The following is a 15,212-nucleotide window of genomic DNA, read 5'->3' on the forward strand; positions in this document are numbered from 1 at the left end:
CCACATCCACATCCTCCATCATCACCTGACCGGCATCTCTCTTCCAAGTGATGTTCACTCCCTCAGGCTAGAAACCTGTAGCGTGGCACACCGCTGAAGAGTTGCTCAAGAACAGAGAGACATATGGGGGGACTGAAGGAAGAGTTCATGAAGAGAAATATGAAAAGCAAGAAAGAAAATCATGCACCATGAGGACCATAAAATGGGCAAAGTTACCTTGAAATGGGCATTCAATGGTTCAAGGATACAAGGATACAAAGATGTTTATTTGTCACATGTACAGTATATGAGTAGTGTAGTAGTGTAAATAATGCAGTGAAATGGTCAGTTCCTTCGCCTATTGTGCCCCCTCCCCACCGCCACCACCATCTGACCTGTTTTTACATAGATCTCAGTTTCTCGGGGTTACCAAGTCCTGTCGATACGAAAACATAATGCAGCTAGACAGGTATAGCGCTACCATCTGGGGACATGTACATGAAACCACTGGGGCACCAGTTTTAACAGTATAGTAATACACTACACTTGGGGGCATGAACCTAAGGGCTCACAGATATGCTGTCATGAGGCTATATGACCAGCAGAGGGCAATAGATAGCTTTCCTGGTGGATGGACCTGGAAGACATTACCTTTCTTGTTGTCCTCTTGCTGAGAATATGCCTGTTGATTTACTTAGGACTCCTGTATCTACATACAATCAAAACCATGGGATTTGTTACTAAACTTGCACTTTTCTTTACTTGCCTTCCTATATCTACCGTTGGTAAGTCTTTATAGGCTATCTGACCATTTTATGTGGCAGACACTTTTTGTCTAAAGCGAGACTTGTCTAGGCTGGGCCTTCTCAAAACAAAATTTAACTTGGCTAATAAGTAGCTGAAAAAAGGCATAGGCCTGAACATAATGTGGTGAAACTGATACTGAATCTGTCTGCTTGTTTGACGGACACTGGTATTGCGCTCACCGGTGAACGAGCTGCACGAGGAGTGGAAGACGCGCGGACGGAAGTGGGGAAACGCACACTTCGTGGCTGTTATATCGCCGTGAAACATGTGACTTGGGATTTCAGAAGTGCCGTATTACGGTCATACTGCCTTCTTGTCTGCTAACTTTCTCGGACTGTTTCACTCCGCTTGTTATCTGCTAGCCTACTTCCTCTGTCAAAGACTGGGAACTCTTCTCATTCGTACGTTTGTGTATCCTCCCTCCCTTCCTTCCTCCGGTCCTTACCCACTCCTTCTAATTACTTTTCTAAAGGAAACGAGGAGGGAACGATAGAAGGATGGAGAAATAAAGGAGAGACCGATATCAGAGATGAGATAAGCCTATCCTGCTCACGCATCACTTTTAAGAAGCTAGGCCTATACTGATGATGCGGCTAGATTCTAGCTGTCTCCCTGAAAAGCCCATGCACTGCCATAATCAATCCTGTTGGGATAAAATGCATGATTGAGTTTTTCTAAATGATGTCTTGACATCAGCCCTCAGCATTTTCAGCATTTTGAATTTGGAATTTAGATCACTGTCCAACAAAGCTAATATAAAGTAGCATCTGATTGCAAACCAATAGGCTACAATGGCAAAACAAATTTATTTTGATAAAAACACACCTGCAATTAGTGTGTGAATAGAATGTATCAAGTCAAATTGATTTTGGTTAAACAATGTAAAACACATTTTTAAAAATCCAACCAGAACAAATCTGGCCCACTACCTATTATGAATCCCCTGATACCATCACATTTTAAATTGAACACCAGATACTTATTGCATATGAAAACATTATAAAACTGAATTCTTAAATATTGTTTAAGCTAACAAGTTGTGCCAATATCTGAATAGCCAAATGCTAAGTTCTCTCTCTCACACGCACGCACGCACGCACGCACGCACGCACGCACGCACGCACGCACGCACGCACGCACACACACACATTCTGCAACAGGGGGTTCAGACATTCCCTCTCAGTCATCTTGCCGTTTCACCTCATTTACAGTATTCCGTTTCATTCATCTGTGTTTTTCAGAGAGCAACGTCCTGCAGTACTTCTACACAGCTACATCTGGAGTCTCAAACATTTCCAAGATCGTAAGTGTTGAAAAGCTGAATGGTATGGACATGGATTTCTTTGAAAGCCTCCTACAGAGATATGGTCCCAGGCAGACATGGATGGACCCAGTAGATCAGGAGTACTGGCATTCAAAGACTATGGAGCATTTTGTGACTGTAATGGAGAGCTTCAATGTGACTGGAGGTAGGCTGTGTCACTTTTTCCAAATAGCGTGTAACAAAAGTTTTACCTTATGAAACTGTAACCAGGCACGGTTGAGCTGCTGTACACTAGAATCTTGCATAGGCACGATCACAAGCCCAACCTGACTGTGCCCGGGTACGGTACGAAGCAATCACACTGATCAAACGAACCACACACACACACCTTGCATTATGGGCATCACAATAAGGACCTGAGAGTTGCAAAAGCAATCATGTAGAGGAATGCATAGAACAACATATCTATTATCTGTAAGATTACATAGATTGAAACGTGTGAAATAAGCATCAACAACCCCCCTACGTGAATGGTTCCCCTTGTAATGTTAAGTGAAAGCTATATTATATAGTCCACATCTGGACAAAAATGTTTTTGTTTATATTTACATGTACAGTCACATCAAGCCCATTTGCTTTTACATAATACAGAAACGTTAAACCCATGTATTAATTTTTCTCAGGAGTTCATACAATCCAGAGAATGTGTGGCTGTATGTGGGATGACGAAACTGGAATCACAGACTGCTATGACCAGTATAATTATGACGGTCAGGTTGTCCTCAGACTGACTAAGAGGCAGATGAGATGGACGGCTTGTGTGGCAGAGACCGTACCAACCATGAATAAGTGGAACAACAACAGTGCTGACCTTGCAAGACTCGAACGCTTCCTTACCCACGAATGCACTGACAGGCTGAAGAAATATGTCCAGTATGGAGATCGTGTCCTGTGGAGGAAAGGTACTGGAGCACAGCATACTCAACACTCAACAGCAGAGACCCTACACCGGACTGCATTACTCTGATGATTGAGGGACTCAGGATGTTGCAAGGATGTTGATATTGCTGTTGCAATAACTAGTTAATATGTTAGTTAATCAAATATGTAATAAACATTTTATCACAAAAAAATATTTAATAAAATAGTTAGTGTTTTCATTTTTAGATGATATGCCCTGTTATGTATTTATTTTGATGGCAGCTTTTGATACCCTCAATGTTTTCCATCTCTCAATGCCTGTCTACTTTGCCGTGCGTTATCATTGGCGTGTCTTGACATCGTTTCTCTACCTGACTGTGTTCATCTGTATAGTTTTCATTTTCTTCCTCTGAATATTTCGTCCCCCCCCCCCCCCCCCAGTTCTCCAGGGGAACTCTCCCCCAGTGGCCATTGTTTTGAGCAGATTTGAACTTGGGGAAAGTAGAAAGTATTAAGTGAATGTCTCTTTCCTCTCCTGAATTCCCCAGTTACTCCAGATGTCTCTGTGTATTTGAGCAACTCCTCTTCAGCGGTGTGCCATGCCACAGGTTTCTACCCTGAGGCTGTTAATATCACCTGGAAGAGAGATGGAGCGGAGATGCAGGAGGACGTGGACGTGGGGGAGACGCTGCCTAATGAAGATGAAACCTTCCAGAAGAGAGTCGTGCTCACAGTGTCACCTGAGGAGAGGAAGAAGTTCAAGTTCACCTGTGAGGTGGCACACCAGAGTGGAGAGCCAATCAGCAGGACCCTCGCTGAGGTCAATGGTAAGGTCATTCAAGCACAACACACACACACACACACACACACACACACACACACACACACACACACACACACACACACACACACACACACACACACACATCATTAATATGTATGAGGTCAATGGTAAGGTCATTCAAGCTCAACAGAGCTTGGACCTGGTCACCATAGGTTACCGCTCAAAAACGCCCACAAATGCCCATATGTTTCTGTGAAAGAATTAAGATGTTCAATTCTCATTCAAACACTCTTTTTTTTTTTTTTTTTTTTACTTTTTTGAAACCTGAAGTTGCACTGAATAGTTCTGTTGTAAAATCCTTATGATCAAAGATGATGTTACTCTTAAAAGCATTATAAATATTACTGCTCTTTTGATATATTTGTCTCCAAATCAATACCACCAGCACCACATCACCACAAATGGAGGATGATAAATATGAATGTTAGATCATTCAAATATAAAATATATTTGTGCATGTTATTGATGGTCTAAAGGCCCATTGAATATTTTGCTTGTATGTGTATAGTTATATTACTCATTTGTTTCCTACAGAACATCTAGGCATTATTGTTGGGTGTGTTATTGCAGCTCTTCTTGGAGTGGTTGTGACTATAGTCTGTGTTTGGAGGAAGAAGAAAGGTGAGTTGCCTTTGTGTCATCATACACTATTTTTCTCCTATTCATGCTTCAGACACCAAATTTTCACCTTATGTCCACCATAGCCCATAGGAGGCGCTATGATAAGCACATTTACATTTTTGCTCTGCGGAACTGTATGGAATCTTTGAAAAATGTAAAAAAAAAAAATAATTCAAATTTAAACTAATCTTTCTCTTCCTAGACCATTGATCCAATTCCCATGGAATTTGAGATACATCATCTACAGGTCAAGCCATATTGGCTCCCTTTCAAACGATATCCATCAGTTTTGAGTTGCATTGTATGTTGCAGGTGCTAAAGATGTTAAGATGTTCAAATGCATACAAGTTGCAGTTCCATTGTATATTACATGTAAAGCCATACATGTATTAACATTTAAAAAGTGTTCTTTCACACAAACTTACATCACAGACCACTTGGAGGTGCAAACAATATTGAATTTCCTATGTGATTTCCATGGTGATGTATTTGTTTGCACCTCCAAAAACATGGCGTGCCTGGTTACGCATAGGTTACCAATCAAAAACGCCCACAAATGCCCATATATTTGTGTGAAAGAATTAAGATGTTCAATTCTCATTGCATTGTATGTATGCTGCATACGTATTACATTTAAGATGTTCATTTCTCATTGCATTGTATGTTGCTGGAGAGATTCAGTTGTTTTAGGAGGATTGTTGTTGGTCAGTTTATTAACCTTTTATTGCATTGTATGTTGCATGCATAAATGTAAAGTTGAGATGTTCAGTCAAGATGTTTTCATTGCATTGTATGTTGCATAGATGCCAGATGTATGTTGCATACATTAAGATGTTCAATTCTCTACAGTATTGCACTGTATGTTGCATAGAGCTGGAGAGATCTTCTTTTTTAGTTTATTGATTTTTTTTGTTCAGATTATTAACCCTTTCACTGCATTGTATGGGTTGCTTTATGGCATACATCATCATGTTGCATACATTCTTTTACAGAAACTTTCTCTTCAACACAGTTAGTGTCCTGAGAAAAAAACGGTCTATTTGGAGATAATATATTTTTTTATATTGAGGAAAAACTTTCTCAAATTTCGATCATAGATGTCAAGATACCTTAACTCCATTATTTTTAGATAAGTCACTATATTGATAAAGTTTCTTATTACAATGATGACTTGCAGGATTTCTCCTAATGTTTTTAATGACATTTGCTGAAATGGGCCACCTCGATACATATATCTTTGTGTATTTGCTATGTTCTGATTTTTACAAACAAAAATGTTTCTGCCTTGGATTATGTTTCATCATAGTCTCTCTTTCCATCATCCATCATAATGCAAATGTCAAACTGATTACAAGACATGAACACACATTTATATTTCTAATGAAATGGATTTTGAGAAGAACCTTTTCACTGGTGTTATCAAGCAGGAATAAAGTTGATAAAAATACAATTAAGAGCTATAAAGAAGAGGATGACATGAAAGTAGTACTGTTCACTACTGGGGTTTTTTTCCAGTCACATGTTACTTCAGCTTATGGTCCTGACTGAGAGCTTGAGGCACACTGGGGACATGAACATAGATATGCTGTCATGAGGCTATCTGACCAGCAGGGGGTAACAGATAGCTCTTCCAGGGAGACTTTCTTGGTGGATGGACCTGGAAGACATTGCCTGATTTCTTATTGTCCTCTTGCTGAGTTTTGATTGTAGCAAGAGCTTTTATTGTTTTTAAGTTCAAAGTAAGTGCAAATATCACCTCTAAAAATTCTACCCATTCAAAGTTTGGCAAATATTCAAAAACTTGGATCTGCAACATTTGCATGGCTTTGCTATCCATGGCCGGCTCTATTGACTACCTTTCACAGCTTACTGTGCTTTCACAGTTTAGAAACATTGTGGGTTTTGGCATGAAGAGCTCTATTAGAGCTCAGAATTGTGTGATTTATTTGACCACAAGAGCACCACAGCCTAAAATATTGCAATGGTTTTGAAAACCAACTGCAGTGAAAGGTAGTCAATAGAGCCGGCCATGGAATTGCAAAGCCATGCAAATGTTGCAGATCCAAGTTTTTGAATATTTGCTAAACTTTGAATATGAATATCTGTACTTCTGTGTGTAGTACCTATGCACACATGTATGTTATAGGCTAATTATGGTTGTAATGTATTCAATCCTCAACAGCATTTGATAGAATGACACACTAAAACAGAAAATAGTACTGTTTGACATTATTTATAAAAAGAAAACATAAAAAACACATAATGTGTTCATTTCGATGGCTGAGAACCAAAGGGGCGTAAGTGACATTTTGGTCAAATTGAGTTATCACCTGAAAGCTCTTGATGAGCTCTTTCTAGCTGACAAAATTATAGAAGTAAAATATTTATAAATATAAAGTTATTGAACAAAAACCAAAGGTCTTTAACTGTGAACATATAGAAACAGTTAGATTTTTTTGCCTCTCCTGTAAAGTTGGTGAAATGCCACTACTTTGTTTCTCAGCCCTTGATTTGTACATAATAAAATGGCAGGAACTGATTTCTCCTGTCCTGCACATTTGGTCCCTACGATAGAATACAAACTTTCCAATGTCGAGTGAACACCGAAGGTGCTAGTAAACGTCTTTAATGTCGAACATGTTTTTCCTGTTTTCATGCATCATTCCATATGGATAGAGCACATGACAACCGTAACCATATGAGCACAAATGTGTGCATTATGTAGGCCTATAGGAAATAGCTACAGATATTCTGGCTAAAGTTAGCAAATATTCAAAACTTGGGTCTGCAAAATTTGCATGCCTGGTCTGCTTTCTGAGTATGCCTTTGTGTAGTTATAAAACATGTAAAAATATTGAAACCAAGTCTGCCCTTTTGTTGCATTGTAGCCTACATTGTACACAGCTCATGTCCTTATCTGTCAATTTCATTTTTAAAATACTTCTGTTATATGCTCAACTTTAAAAATACAAAGAGTAGTTTTTTTATGTGGATTTGAATCTCTCTTTCATCTCCTTAATTCCCCAGATCCTCCAGATGTACTTGAGCCTCCCATTCTTCAGTGGTGTATCATGCTAGAGGTTTCTATCCTGAGGCAGTGGTGATCACCTGGAAGAGGTGGAGAGGAGTTGTGGGATGATGTGGATGTGGGGGAGAAGCTGCCAAATGGCAAAATCCCGTTTGTAAAAGTCCTACCACCACATATCTTTACCAACCATTAATTTAAACCAGCTGATTCTAATTAGCACAACTCTTCAGCTAGGAAGAGCAGCTAATTGATGAGATCGCCTGTGCTAAGTGCACATTGAACCAATACATGATCAGACTTTTACTCTCTGAAGCTGGAGTTTTCAACCTCTGCCAAATGGGGATAGAAATATCAGTAGCACTGGTTTTGATGGGTTTTGACTGGGGGAGTGTACAGTCAATTTGTCATCTGGGCTTTTCCACAGCCGAGGAATTGAATAGGGAATTTACTTCCATAACCAGAGCTGTTCAGGAAGTGGGAAGTTTCTGTGGAGCTGTGTTTTGATATGTTCAGTACAGAATACAAGCCAGTGCCTATACTCACTGACAGTACCAGCAAATAAACTCAAGGGCAAGACAGCTGTCAGGCCCATCAGGCTGTTAAAACTATGGGGTTTGTTGTTCAACTCATACTTTTTTTCAGTCTTCTTGCCGTATCTACCGCTGGTGAGTCTTTATATTTGGCAGTCACTCTTGTATAGATAGATTGTATAATGTATAACATTAGGTAACTCTTCACTGAATAGAAACAACATTTTTCACATGGCAATATTTAAAATGGTAAATTAACTCAAGTTTCCAATTGTTATAATTTCACGAATTCCAGATTGACAAGGGAATGGTAGAGCAATATGTATGTTCAGCTTGCCTTTAGAGCAGAGCTCCCTCAATTTGTAAGGCTCTTTTTTAAGTCCCAAGCAAGTTCCATGGCCATGTCACATCCATAATGTTTTATTCGAACGTTTATGCTACAAATACAGTGTTGATGCGACAATGTTCAAGCTGATTTATATATCAATGTAAAGTGTGATTAACAAATGGTGCCCCTTTCTGACTTTTAAAACCTTTAATGGTGGATGTTGCATAATGTGAATTTAGGCTACAGGAGTGGAGACTTTATTACATCAAAGCCAAACGTCTGGTGGCATGCCAGTTTCAATACATTTCAGTTGACATTTCAGAGATCATTAGGATCAAAACCAAGAAGGCCTACGCAGTAGCAAACAAAATATAATATCAAAATACCTCCAGTGATTGACAGATCCTATTTTCGGGTGGCCTAATAATGAGAATCCGAGCGATTATCTTCCCATAATTGTCCTGCTGTTGTTGGACAGTAAATAGATTATCGTGTTTGCAAGTGAGGATGACTGACATTGCAGCTGGAGTTAACGTATAACCTCCTCCTTCTGTTGCACATGTGTTCAGTTTTCTGTTCCTGTGTGTTTGACACCGTTTAATTTGTAATTTACAACACAATGTGCCTGCATTTGAAGTGTCAGCTCCTCTGTAACTACAGCTGAGTTATAGGAGTAACGCCTCCAATACACTAGACATAACAGTACAAAATATGACCTCCGCTCAGTCCTGCACATTCTCTCAATACACTACCATAGTGCCTGTGTGTATATGAGTGTGCATTTGCGATATGTGTTTGTTCTCATACTTGTGTGTGTGAATGTAAACTGCACACTAGCTGTTCTTGAATTTGATGCACAGAATGTATTTGCCCACGTAAAGAATCAGTGATAAGTTCCAAACAGCTACTGAAATGTGTCAGTTGGAGAATCCCCTGTGGACAGAATTGCAAAAACATGGCATGTAGGCCTATGCAAAGACTGTGGCTGTGATTCAGCATTTGGATGCAATTTTAAACCTGTACATTACAAGATAGAGGCACAAAGCTGCTTTTGCTTCTGAATTCTGATTAGCCTTTGGTGGCTCTTAGTTGTGTGAGCCAAATGAAATAGTGATTCAATATGTCAAATTAGGTGCGCTTCACACCCTCTTGCCACAAGACATTGGCAAATGAAAGCACGCAACTTTTGCTCTTCTATTTGTCTTCAGATGGCAGACGCGCAGGGTGCTCACCGGAATCTCCGACTGGTCTGGACTGATAGCATTAATTATTAGTGGTCATAATAAATGGAAAAAAGGTACATTTATTCGGACTATTTATGATAAGGTTTACTGATGAATGTTGCTGCTGTCTCTCGCCCTGCAGGCGCCAGCACCTTATCAGGCCCAGAGCTGGCCTCCTTCATGACGGTCGGCACCAGGGTCCTTAGAGGTCAGGACTGGGCATGGGGATTCGAGGTACTTCATCTGTACTGTCGGTGGATAAAGATTCGATTGCAGTTCATATCTGAAGATTCTTATCTGTTCACACGTCTTGTCTAAATGATTGTGATACATGATGATGATGAAATATGATGTGTACATTGTGTGTGTTTGTCCCATATTTCAGGATGGCAACCCACCTGGTCCAGGCACTGTGGTGAAGGAGGTGAACTCATGTAAGGACACATGTGGCCCTATGAGAAATGCGATGATAATTTTAGTTTTTAGATTCATCAAAAGAATCAGTTAGGTCTAATGAATAAAATTAATAAGATTAAAAAAGGTTAGGTCATGCATTGGTGCAGGATAAACGTATTTCGTTTCTAATTTCATAGTTACAGAAAGGTTGTTAAAGGGATATTCCACCACCCCTACTCTGTCTCCCATGACTGTCATTCTTCCATGTTGAACAGTTCAGATATCATACAGGGTCACAACGCAGGAGCACACTTTTAGTGTCAAAGTGAAATGCAGAACATTAAACCACATATATAAATATTTGACATAATACACTATTCCACTTTCTCTCAATTCAGATGGCCGGGTAATGGTGAAATGGGACGCCGGCCGTATCAAAAATTACAGCATGGGCTACAAGGGGAAATACGACCTTACACTGCTACAACCGCCCCCCACCACCGGTCAGTATCACAGCTGCAGTAAACTCCACTTCAGTGCAATTTTAGGCATAGATCAGAAGAGTTTAGCAGCGAAATACAGCTTCTGTCATCTTTTAACAGGGATTTTTCGAAAGTACTTTTTCAGATAGGCCTACCTCACAACCGTGTGCGCCTAATATAACACAACAGAATTTGAATATCACTGCGAAACTTTCTATAGAAGATCGTTGAAGACCAGTAACCAGTAACGTTTAGGGGTGTTTTAAGGACAGAATAGTCCATGCACAAAGCGAGCAATGTTAAAGCCATAGGCCTACAGAGCTCCATTCTAAAGCTGACAAAATCCACAAACAGGCTCAATCGTCGAGATGTCGGTGTCAAACACTCATTGTCATGCTTGGCAATACAGAAAACGGGCTTAAAGAGTAAAATACCAAACTATTCCTTTAAAATTTAATTGAAATCCATCCATCACTTTTTGAGTTATCTTAACAGACAGACAGACAAACGGTCCCCGATGAAAACATAACCTCCTTGGCGGAGGTAATAGCCTAACCATCTAAGCATGCATTCAGTCTAATTGTCATAGGTAACCTCATATAAGAAGAACAATAGGCCTACCCTCAATAAGATTTTAGACGCTCCATCGGGTGGTCATATGCTCATCACATATTTTCTTCCATGGATTAATTTTTATGACATCTGGCATGTGGCATGCAATAATGTAGCCCAGGATTATAAGTCTAATATCCTCAAGTAGCCTAAAGAAGACTAGTTTCATGAGAGATCAAGATGACATTATTTGAAAATGAAAAATGTGTTATTGTTTCGTAACATGGAAGTAGGCTACAAACTGTTCACCAGTGTGTATGAATACCAAATATGCTAATTGGGACATTTGTGGTTGCACATATATAGATGTGTGTGCAGGAGACCATGCTTTGTGTGGACCCAATGCTGTCTGCAGCAACACCCATGGGAGCTTTAGCTGTGCCTGTAACGAGGGATACCAGAAGCCTCCTGGAGTAACAATCGCAGATGCTAGAAACCCTTGCCAAGGTACTTCATATACAAACAGATTTACACAACATGCTCGTGTTCTTTGAGACGGGCCAATGATGACTACATTAATCTGAGCATGGAATTCTACTTAAACTCAACTGCAGAAGTCTAATTTGGACCCAGGCTGTCTTTCACCATGACGATGAGTCGAGCACAACCTCAAGAGATAGATGACATTGATCGTAGGAGTACTGAGCTTCACTGTCTTCAGCTCTTAGCCCAAATGACTGACAGTGCCCTGAAAGTATCCAGGGCCAATCTGTAAACGTATACAAACCGCATTTTAACCACATTAATGCTTAAGATATGGTTATGAGATTCCTGAAGGGCCTCTACCCACAGGAAACTCCTATGGGTGTGTAGGTAACATATGCCCCCCTCTCCTACCAACCCAAATTTAGTTAAAGTGTCACTTCACCCCATAACTCCACCCACTTCACATTTCTGAAAGAGGCTTTCAAAATGGGCGAGACGTTCTGAAATTTGGAGAGGGTATGCAGCACTGCTGCAACCAATCAACCATGGTGATTTCGTGTCAATCTGGGAATGGGTGCTGCAGACATGATGACTTATTACAGGTAGGCTAATCAGGGCAGCTGGTGTTGGGGCATTTCATTCCTAATTTGTAATGACCCGGTGACATAGTGTTGGACGAGAAGTGCAGGACTTCGTCAGCATTCCAATAGCATTTTGGACCAAAATGCCATGGCATGTTTCAACCTGTAGAGGGCGCGGAGAGCTATATCTCCAATACAAAATCATACGAAATGTTAGTTTCCTCGGGAAACGCATTTTTTGTCAATATTAACCCTGGTAATAGTGTAGTTCACCACTTATGAGTATTTTCAATCAATCAACAGCTCAAAAAACATATTTTAGGGGGCAGTTACACTTTAATGGTTCAACCTTTGATTCTGTAGTGCAAGTCATTGTCTTCTATTTAGGACTGATATGGAATTGAGACTGTGATGGTATGACACAACTGTATATTACTCAAAATGACAAAAACAATGTGAGCACTACTGTACTCATGAGACTTAGATATACACCGTAGAATGTTGTGCATATAGATTTCTGATTGTTATATTACAATATCAGATCGCTGGCGTAGATTCATACATGAGTGCTGCATAATTGGGACATTTGTGGTCGTTCACAGATATAGATGAGTGTGAAGGAGACAGTTCTACATGTGGACCCAATGCTCTCTGCAGCAACACCAATGGGAGCTTTAGCTGTGCCTGTAACGAGGGATACCAGAAGCCTCCTGGAGTAACAATCACAGATGCTACAAACCCTTGCCAAGGTACTTCCCACAAATTCCGTCATGCTCCTTCCGAACCTCCGTTTGTAAACGCCATTAATGCTTAAAATATGGTTCTGAGATTCCTGCAGGGCCTCTACCAACACAAAACTCCTATGGGTTTGTAGGTAACAGGAACAATCCCCCCCCCCCACACACACACACACAAATTGAGTTCATGGTTCAATCATCAATTCTGTAGTGCAAGTCATTGTCTTCTATTTAGGACTGACATGGAATTGAGACTGCGGTAGGGTACGTTTTGAAAATAAATCACTCAATAAACAGTGTATATGACACAATTGTATACAATTACTCAAAATGAAAAAAACTGTCAGCACTTCTGTAATACAGTCATGAGATTTATATACACAATAGTATGTTATGCATGCATTTCTGATAAATTATTACATTATCAGAATAGAATAGAATAGAATATATACTTTTTTGATCCCGTGAGGGAAATTCAGTTCTCTGCATGTAACCCAATTTAACCAAATTAGTGAACACACAGCACACAGTGAACACACAGTGAGGTGAATCACACAACCCAGAGCAGTGAGCTGCCTGCCCAACCAGCGGCGCTCGAGGAGCAGTGAGGGGTTAGGTGCCTTGCTCAAGGGCACTTCAGCCGTGGACTGATCAGATCGCTGGCGTAGATTCATACATGAGTGTTGCGTAATTGGGACATTTGTGGTCGTTCACAGATATAGATGAGTGTGCAAGAGACAGTTCTACATGTGGACCCAATGCTCTCTGCAGCAACACCAATGGGAGCTTTAGCTGTGCCTGTAACGAGGGATACCAGAAGCCTCCTGGAGTGACAATCACCAACGCTGCAAACCCTTGCCAAGGTACTTCCCATACAAACAGATTACACAACGTGCTGTGTTCTATGAGACGAGGCAATGACTAGACATGGCAAAGAATTTGAGTATGAATTCCTCTTAAACTAAGCTGCTTAAGTCTAATTTGAAACCAGGGTCTTCTTCACCATGATGATGAGTCGAGCACCCCCTCAAGAGCTCGATAACGTTGATCGTTGGAGTTCTGAGTTTCATTGTTTTACAGCCCAAATGGCTGACATTGAGAGCCAATCTGTATACGTATCCAAACTGCCATTTGTTAACCACAATTAATGCTTTAAACATGGTTATGAGAATCCTGCAGGGCCTCTACCAACAGCAATCTGTGTAGGTAACAGGAACTCCCCTCACCCATCCAAATTGAGTTTATGATGTTTCAACCTTTGATTCTGTAGTGCAGGTCATTGTCTTCTATTAAAGGTATACTATGCAGGATTGGCGATTTCATCGCCGGTTTCGCTTTCACTTTTAATTTTCGCTCGTTTTATGCTTGCATATTTCTCTGCAGAGCTTCCCCTACAGCTTTAGCGTGTATATTTGACAACACTCCTCAATCGGTCAGTCTGCCGTGCCTTTTCATGAGACTTTACATGACACTTCCTGGAGTAGAGCATGGGTGCGTGCCCGTGTGTCTCCTGAAGTTGCAAGTGTGGTTCTACCGCTACAGACCACTAGAGCGGCCAAAAAAAACACAGTTCGACCGGTAATGACTCATTTAATCATATTTAACAGTATGGAACGAATTGATTAACTGAAAAACGTTGCATAGTATACCTTTAAGGACTGACATGGAATTGAGACTGTGATGGTACGGTTTCAAAATGAATAATTCAATATGCAGTTTATATGACACAATTTTGTATTACAATTGCTCAAAATGAAAACCAATGTCAGCACAGCTGTACTACAGTCATGAGACTTAGATATACACCGTGTGTTACACAAACATTTCTGATGCATTATTATATTGCAATATCAGATCGCTGGCGTAGATTCATACATGAGTGCTGCATAATTGGGACATTTGTGGTCGTTCACAGATATAGATGAGTGTGCAAGAGACAGCTATACATGTGGACCCAATGCTCTCTGCAGCAACACCAATGGAGGCTTTAGCTGTGCCTGTAACGAGGGATACCAGAAGCCTCCTGGAGTGACAATCACAGACGCTACAAACCCTTGTCAAGGTATTGCCCATACTGATGTGCATAGCATGCTGTGTTGTTGGAGCCAGTGGGGCAATGACTAGACATCACAAGCTAAATGTGTGTGTGTGTGTGTGTGTGTGTGTGTGTGTGTGTGTGTGTGTGCGCTAACCCTCCCTGTAGATGTAGACCTGCTGTTTGTTAATATTAATCTATCTTGGCGGGAGGCCCTGCAGTACTGTAGTCAGAGAAGCTCCAGGCTGGTCCACATCCTGAACGGTACCATCCAGACCCGGGTCACCCAGCTGCTGAGCTCCCTGCCGGCCAAGATCCGCCCCGTGCCCACGGCCTGGGCATGATCAACCCCAGTGCACCATGGGAGTGGGTTGAGACTGGGGTGGTCGAGTATGAGC

General features: G+C 40.8%; 2 protein-coding genes across 3 annotated transcripts; both read left to right on the top strand.

The window, feature by feature from the left end:
* Positions 1 to 637: 637 nt before the first annotated feature.
* LOC134092487 (class I histocompatibility antigen, F10 alpha chain-like) lies at positions 638 to 4,993 on the top strand. 2 transcript variants are annotated; one of them, XM_062545374.1, is made up of 6 exons: positions 638 to 764; positions 2,028 to 2,255; positions 2,734 to 3,012; positions 3,520 to 3,798; positions 4,350 to 4,436; positions 4,639 to 4,993. In XM_062545374.1, the coding sequence occupies exons 1-6, from the start codon at positions 707 to 709 to the stop codon at positions 4,644 to 4,646; spliced, it is 939 nt and encodes a 312-aa protein (XP_062401358.1). In that variant the 5' UTR covers positions 638 to 706; the 3' UTR covers positions 4,647 to 4,993. The 2 variants fall into 2 exon arrangements, with proteins under 2 accessions (XP_062401358.1, XP_062401359.1); XM_062545375.1 differs by having other exon boundaries at positions 4,386 to 4,436.
* A 4,663-nt stretch (positions 4,994 to 9,656) lies between these two features.
* LOC134092117 (adhesion G protein-coupled receptor E1-like) lies at positions 9,657 to 15,158 on the top strand. The gene is made up of 8 exons (XM_062544915.1): positions 9,657 to 9,779; positions 9,931 to 9,979; positions 10,340 to 10,444; positions 11,342 to 11,482; positions 12,645 to 12,791; positions 13,496 to 13,642; positions 14,695 to 14,841; positions 14,983 to 15,158. Exons 1-8 carry the CDS (start codon positions 9,657 to 9,659, stop codon positions 15,156 to 15,158), a joined length of 1,035 nt encoding a protein of 344 aa, XP_062400899.1.
* Positions 15,159 to 15,212: the final 54 nt, after the last annotated feature.

Source organism: Sardina pilchardus, chromosome 9 (genome assembly GCF_963854185.1).
Source record: "Sardina pilchardus chromosome 9, fSarPil1.1, whole genome shotgun sequence".
NCBI classification, from domain to species: domain Eukaryota; kingdom Metazoa; phylum Chordata; class Actinopteri; order Clupeiformes; family Clupeidae; genus Sardina; species Sardina pilchardus.

Excerpts from the sequence above, each read along its gene's own strand:
- LOC134092487 (XM_062545374.1), top strand. The coding sequence starts at position 707 with ATGGGATTTGTTACTAAACTTGCACTTTTCTTTACTTGCCTTCCTATA. Across the intron at positions 2,256-2,733 it reads GAGCTTCAATGTGACTGGAG|GAGTTCATACAATCCAGAGA; the intron begins GTAGGCTGTGTC and ends AATTTTTCTCAG. Across the intron at positions 3,799-4,349 it reads GACCCTCGCTGAGGTCAATG|AACATCTAGGCATTATTGTT; the intron begins GTAAGGTCATTC and ends TGTTTCCTACAG.
- LOC134092117 (XM_062544915.1), top strand. The coding sequence starts at position 9,657 with ATGAATGTTGCTGCTGTCTCTCGCCCTGCAGGCGCCAGCACCTTATCA. Across the intron at positions 11,483-12,644 it reads TGCTAGAAACCCTTGCCAAG|ATATAGATGAGTGTGAAGGA; the intron begins GTACTTCATATA and ends GGTCGTTCACAG. Across the intron at positions 14,842-14,982 it reads CGCTACAAACCCTTGTCAAG|ATGTAGACCTGCTGTTTGTT; the intron begins GTATTGCCCATA and ends CCCTCCCTGTAG.